This window comes from Hemiscyllium ocellatum, chromosome 9 (assembly GCF_020745735.1).
Source record: "Hemiscyllium ocellatum isolate sHemOce1 chromosome 9, sHemOce1.pat.X.cur, whole genome shotgun sequence".
NCBI classification, from domain to species: Eukaryota; Metazoa; Chordata; class Chondrichthyes; order Orectolobiformes; family Hemiscylliidae; genus Hemiscyllium; species Hemiscyllium ocellatum.
This window is the reverse complement of record NC_083409.1, coordinates 101709286-101715285: the sequence shown is the minus strand read 5'-3', so window position 1 is coordinate 101715285 and position 6000 is coordinate 101709286. Positions and strand designations below refer to the sequence as shown.

The following is a 6000-nucleotide window of genomic DNA, read 5'->3' as shown; positions in this document are numbered from 1 at the left end:
AAAAGTGTTGTATAGTGTCTCCACTCTCTAGTGCCATCTTAAAACATAGATCAATAAACCAAAACATAGAATATACATTTGCCTGGCATCAGGAAAGACATCAATCGATGTAGGAAACATGCCAACTCCATCAATTTTGGTTACCGATAGAATGTCCTATTAAACAGTGGCACGAGATCACAACTTGCACATCTAGTGATAATGCTATATTCTGGTGACTGATCACTTCATCAAATTCCCTTTTATGGGACAAAAATACCATGACTGGTACCAACTGTCAGTTAAAATTATGGTTTGGATGCTTAAAGTATCAAAGCAGACGTTATGGCTCATGATACACATTCATTTATGACAACAGACCACATGCCATAACGTGAAATTACAGCTGAGTCACATGATAATTGCAAGAGGAGCAGATCCAGTTATATTGAATGCCTGTCAGGTGTTACCTTATACAATAATATCACGTACCACTGCATAGGCTTGTTCAGTTTTCCTATTCTGTAAAGGGAAAAACAGGGATGCCACATTATTGCAAAGATCTCAGAAAGAAACTACACATTTGAGACAGCTAGGTGTTATTGTGACATTCTAATATAGAAAGTTTCCACCTTATTTCCTGTCCAGACAAACAGTCAGTTGTTAGCTGATCAGTCAACTATAATAGTAGCAATATAACTAAAAACAGAACTTAAATAATATGTAAATCTGAGATGTCATATCAGTGAACATTGTTGTTAATAAATTTCCAGATATCTGTCTCAATAGGAATCCAAGTGTCTGAATTATGGATTATGTGCTGAAAATGTGTTGCTGGTTAAAGCGCAGCAGGTCAGGCAGCATCCAAGGAACAGGAAATTCTATGTTTCAGGCAAAAGCCCTTCATCAGGAATTATGTGGATTATGGATTATGTGGGCTAACATATAGAAAAACACACCAAGACAAGACCAAATTCACATTTTCTGTTACTTTGAATGGATTTGTGAAGGACTTCTTAAAAATTGAAAACCTTCACCAACTGCAGACCTGTTCTGTCCAGTATGCATGCAAAGAAGAATGAAGTTAAATGCTGAAGTGTGGGTTTAACACTTTCCTTCAGCTCTGATTGTCTTGCACCCCATGTTAAATTTGCATATCTCATGTTGGGACTGGAAAGAAACTTGAGGAGTAACTCGTTAAAATGGGTGTGGTAATGGATGCAGCTTCAAGTCTAACCTTTGGGACACCTTCCCACAGGAAGCTCAGCAAAGGCATGGAATTGAACCCTGCAAGACTCTGCATTGTATCGATATGGTGAAGGAATTGTGCGTTTCTACACATGGAATTGTACAACAACTCAATAAGTTTACGTAGCATGATAGATGTGTTGCTGGAAAAGCGCAGCAGGTCAGGCAGCATCCAAGGAGCAGGAGAATCGATGTTTTGGGCATAAGCCCTTCTTCAAGCATGAGGAAGGTGTGCCAAGCAGGCTAAGATAAAAGATAGGGAGGAGGGACTTGGGGGAGGGGCATTGGGAATGCGATAGGTGGAAGGAGGTTAAGGTGAGGATGATAGGCCAGAGAGGGGGTGGGGGCGGAGAGGTCGGGAAGAAGATTGCAGGTCAAGAAGGCGGTGCTGAGTCCGAGGGTTGGGACTGAGATAAGGTGGGGGAAGGGGAAATGAGGAGGGTTCTACCTAGGAACCTCCTTCCACCTATCGCATTCCCAATGCCCCTTCCCCAAGTCCCTCCTCCCTATGTTTTATCTTAGCCTGCTTGGCACACCTTCCTCATTCCTGAAGAAGGGCCTGAAACGTCAATTCTCCTGCTCCTTGGATTCTGCCTGACCTGCTGCGCTTTTCCAGCAATGCATTTTTCAGCTCTGATCTCCAGCATCTGCAGTCCTCACTTTCTCCTCCGCAGCACGATAGATGTCCTGATTAGAAAGTAAGAGCTCAATGAGCTTCTTTAGTCTTGGAGTCCTGCAGGTTTCATAAGTACTTCTCTAAGAGTCTGCAAATCCTTAGTAAACATCACACGAATTTCACTTGGTCAGACAGACTCCAACAAGAACCCTATTAATAGATACTTTCAAAATCCTTATAATAGGCTCCTTTCACTTTGAGAGAAAAAGAATGAGTTTACTCGTGTTCTAATTAAGAATCGTGCAAGTATTTGCAGCAAACTCCTTACTATGTGCAAGTATTAGATTTAAAGCAGCAGCAAAGGTTAACGGAAGTGGACCAATTACTGAAATGTAAGAGGGGGTGAAATACATCTGACTACTGCAGCTCGCTTCATTACCGAGACACTATTCTGGTGTCTTCAACACAATAAATCTGACTTCTTGACAGCTCTAGGTATTTGTTTGAGGGGTTTCTCCAGTGGTTTCTCCTGCAAGTGACTGGAGGCCCCACTGCAGGAAATGAAATAATCCCCCCACTTGTACTGACATTAAAGTGTCCATTTGGCACCCAGGGCTATTAACTTCGTAAAGCCCTCAGGTCTCACTTTTGACCTAGGCACTGCAAAAAGAAAAATACAGCAGACAGCTCACCAGAGTTCAATGTTGAGTTTCTTTCTCCTGTTGTGTTGGCCTAGAGCTGACAGTCGCCTACACTGACTTACATGTTTGTACAACACTCCCATGTTACCTTATATGTGCCTTATAGATTTTATTAATTCTACGTGTACACAAAGTACTATTGCGTCTATTTTTTACAGAAAGTGCTGTCAAAAAGTTTCAGTTTCTGAAATGCATGGGTGCAGCCCACAGAACCAGTGACTCCCAGAGTATGGACTAATATATTTTGGCATAATGAACTGCAAGGAGGTGTGCTAAAAGGCAGGGCGAGTGAAATTCAGTTTAAAAGTCTCTCGACATTGCATTCTTGTCTTCCCAGTGTTCACAAAAGGCGTTTTCAAATACAGAAAGCAAGCAAGCTTGGGCAGGCTCCTGATCTTTTTCCAAACAAAGTTTCTTGCCCAAGACAACCCACTTGATTCTTTTCAATATTTTTTCCTCCAGTGTTTTGTTTCCTTTCTCTCTCTCAATACTGGCCTTCCCTTGGTAAACACAGGCATCACATTCTGTGCAAAACAATAACTGCAGCGCTCTGTCGAAGTGTGGCTCCTACCCAGTCAGAGTTTCAGCAGGACAGAAGGCTGATCATCCCTGCAGTTAAACGTGAGTCACCAAGAGTCAAACTGTTTCCCTTTGCCCCAGCCCGGGAAGCAGAGAAGGGAGTGGGGAAGGTAATATCTTTGAGTCTTGGTCTCTCCCAGCTCCTCCTGTTGAGTTCACACGCACAGCTCCAGACCTTTGCTGGGTCTAGCTGCCTCCTGTTTGCTTCCTTCCATCCTGCTCCCTGCTCCCGGACTGTGACTGGGTAGCCACAAGAGATTCCTCCCTCGGTCAGATTTCTCCAAACTTCTTCCCCTAATGGAGAACGAAGACATTTTGGCCTTCTTGTATTTGCTGTTGCAGCAATAGATGAGTGTCCTGGAACAAAGCACAACAACACACACCGTTATTGAATAGAACTGGGGAACCCAAAATAAACTTTGCTGATCTGAAGTTTACCATATTGTACTAATGGTTATGAAAGGCGGACTCTCAAAACTTTAGGTGGACTGGCCATGCTAAAAGAAAGCTGCCCCGTAGTGTTCAGGGATTTGGAGGCTACGTGGGTTAGCTGTGGTAAAAACCGCATGCAGAGTTACAGGGATGGGTGGTCTAGGTGAGATGCTCTTTGGGCTCATCTGATGGGCTGAATGGCCTACTTCCACACTTATGAGAAACAATGAGCTCAGAATATAGAGACAGATAGCAAAAGTTTCTGTAAATATATGAAACAAAAAAAAAGTGGCTAAAGTAAACGTTCATCCCTTAGAGGAAGAGAAGGGGGATTTAGTAATAGGATATGAGGAAATGGTCGAGGCATTGAAAGGTATTTTGTGTCAGCCTTCACAGTGGAGGATACCAATAACACGTCAGTAATTGACAATGAGACAAAGGTAGGTGAGGACCTGGAAACAATCATTATCATGGACGAAGTAGTGTTGGGCAAGCTAATGGAGCTAAGGGTAGACAAGTCTCCTGGCCCTGGTGGAATGCATCTCAGGGTACTAAAAGAGATGGCAGGAGAAATAACAAGTGTACTTGTGGTAATTTTCCAAAGTTCACTGGACTCTGGGGCAGTTCCAGCAGATCGAAAACAGCAAATGTGACACCATTGTTTTAAAAAGGGAGGTAGACAAAAGATGGGAAATTATAAACCAGTTAGCTTAACTTCTGTAGTGGGGAAAAGGCTTGAGTCTATTATCAAGGAAGAAATAGCAAGGCATCTCGATAGGAAATGATTCATTGAGCAGATGCAGCATGGATTTATGAAGAGCAGGTCATGCTTAACTAATCTTCTGGGTTTCTATGAAGACATTACTGACACAGTGGACAACAGGAACTCAGTTGATGTGGTGTATCTAGATTTCCAAAAGGCATTCGATAAGGTGCCACACAAAAGGCTGCTGCATAAGATAACGATGCATGACGTTACAGGTAATGTATTAATATGGACAGAGGATTGGTTAGCTAACAGGAAGCAAAGAGTGGGGATAAATGAGCGCTGTTCTGGTTGGCAATCAGTGACTAGTGGTGTGCCTCAGGGATCGGTGTTGGCATCGCAATTATTCACAGTTTACATAGATGATTTGGAGTTGGGGACCACATGTAGTGTGTCAAAGTTTGTGGATGACATGGAGATGAGTGGCAGAGCAAAGTGTGACTGTGAAACATTGCAAAAGGACATAGATAGTTTAAGTGACAAGGCAAAGGTCTGGCAGATGGAGTACAATATTATAAGTATGAAGTCATCCATTTCAGTATAAATAACACCAAAAAGGACTATTACATGACTGGTAAGAAATTGCAGCATGCCGCTGTGCAGAGGGACCTGGGTGTCCATGTGAATGAATCACAGAAGGTTGATCTGCAGGTGCAACAGGTAATTAAGAAGGCAAATGGAATGTTGATCTTCATTGCTACAGGGATTGAGTTTAAAAGCAGAGAAGTTATGCTGCAGCTGTATAGGGTGTTGGTGTGGCCATACCTGCGTGCAATTTTGGTCTCCTTTAGATTAGATTCCCTACAGTGTGGAAACAGACCCTTCGGCCCAACAAGTCAACACCGACCCTCCGAAGAGTTACCCTACCAAACCCCTTTTCCCTCTGACTAACGCACCTAATTGACAATTTAAGCATGGCCAATTCACCTAACCTGCACATCTTTGGAATGTGGGAGGAAACCGGAGCACCCGGAGGAAACCCACGCAGACACGGGGAGAATGTGCAAACTCCACACAGTCACCTGAGGTTGGAATCAAACCCGGGACCCTGGTGCTGAAAGGCAACAATGCTAACCACTGAGCCACCGTGCCGCCCAAAATAAAAATTCTTATAACTATTTTAATTTTTGACATGATTAGATTAAATTAGATGACTTACAGTGTGGAAACAGGGCCCTTTGGCCCAACAAGTCCACACCGACCCTCCAAAGTGCAACACATCCAGATCCATTCCCCTACATTTACCCCTTCGCCTAATGTAACGGGCAATTTAGCATGGCCAAATGACCTAACCTGCACATCTTTGGACTGTGGGAGGAAACCGGAGCACCCAGAGGAAACCTACGCAGACACGGGGAGAATGTGCAAACTCCATACAAACAGTTGCCCGAGGCAAAAATTGAACCCGAGTCTCTGGCGCTGTGAGGCAGCAGTGCTAACCACTGTGCCACCGAGAAAGGATGTACTGGCACTACAGGGGGTGTGGAGAAGGTTCACTAGGTTGATCCTGGAGTTGAGGGGGTTTGCTTATGAGGAGACACTGGGGTTTTATTCATTGTAAATTGGAAGAATGAGGGGGGGATCTTATAGGAACATATAAAATCATGAAGAGAATAGATAAAAGAGAAGTAGAGAGGATGTTTCCACTGTTGGGTAAAACCAGGACAAATGGGCATAGC

General features: G+C 43.5%; 1 protein-coding gene across 1 annotated transcript in view; it reads right to left on the bottom strand.

Moving 5' to 3' along the window:
- Positions 1 to 1799: 1799 nt before the first annotated feature.
- The window catches only part of LOC132818844 (uncharacterized), a 266974-nt gene continuing 262773 nt past the window's right edge, over positions 1800 to 6000 (bottom strand). The window contains exon 5 of the mRNA XM_060829979.1: positions 1800 to 3480. Coding sequence (XP_060685962.1) covers positions 3279 to 3480 — 202 coding nt within the window. The 3' untranslated portion in view covers positions 1800 to 3278. The remainder of the gene's footprint in view (positions 3481 to 6000) is intronic.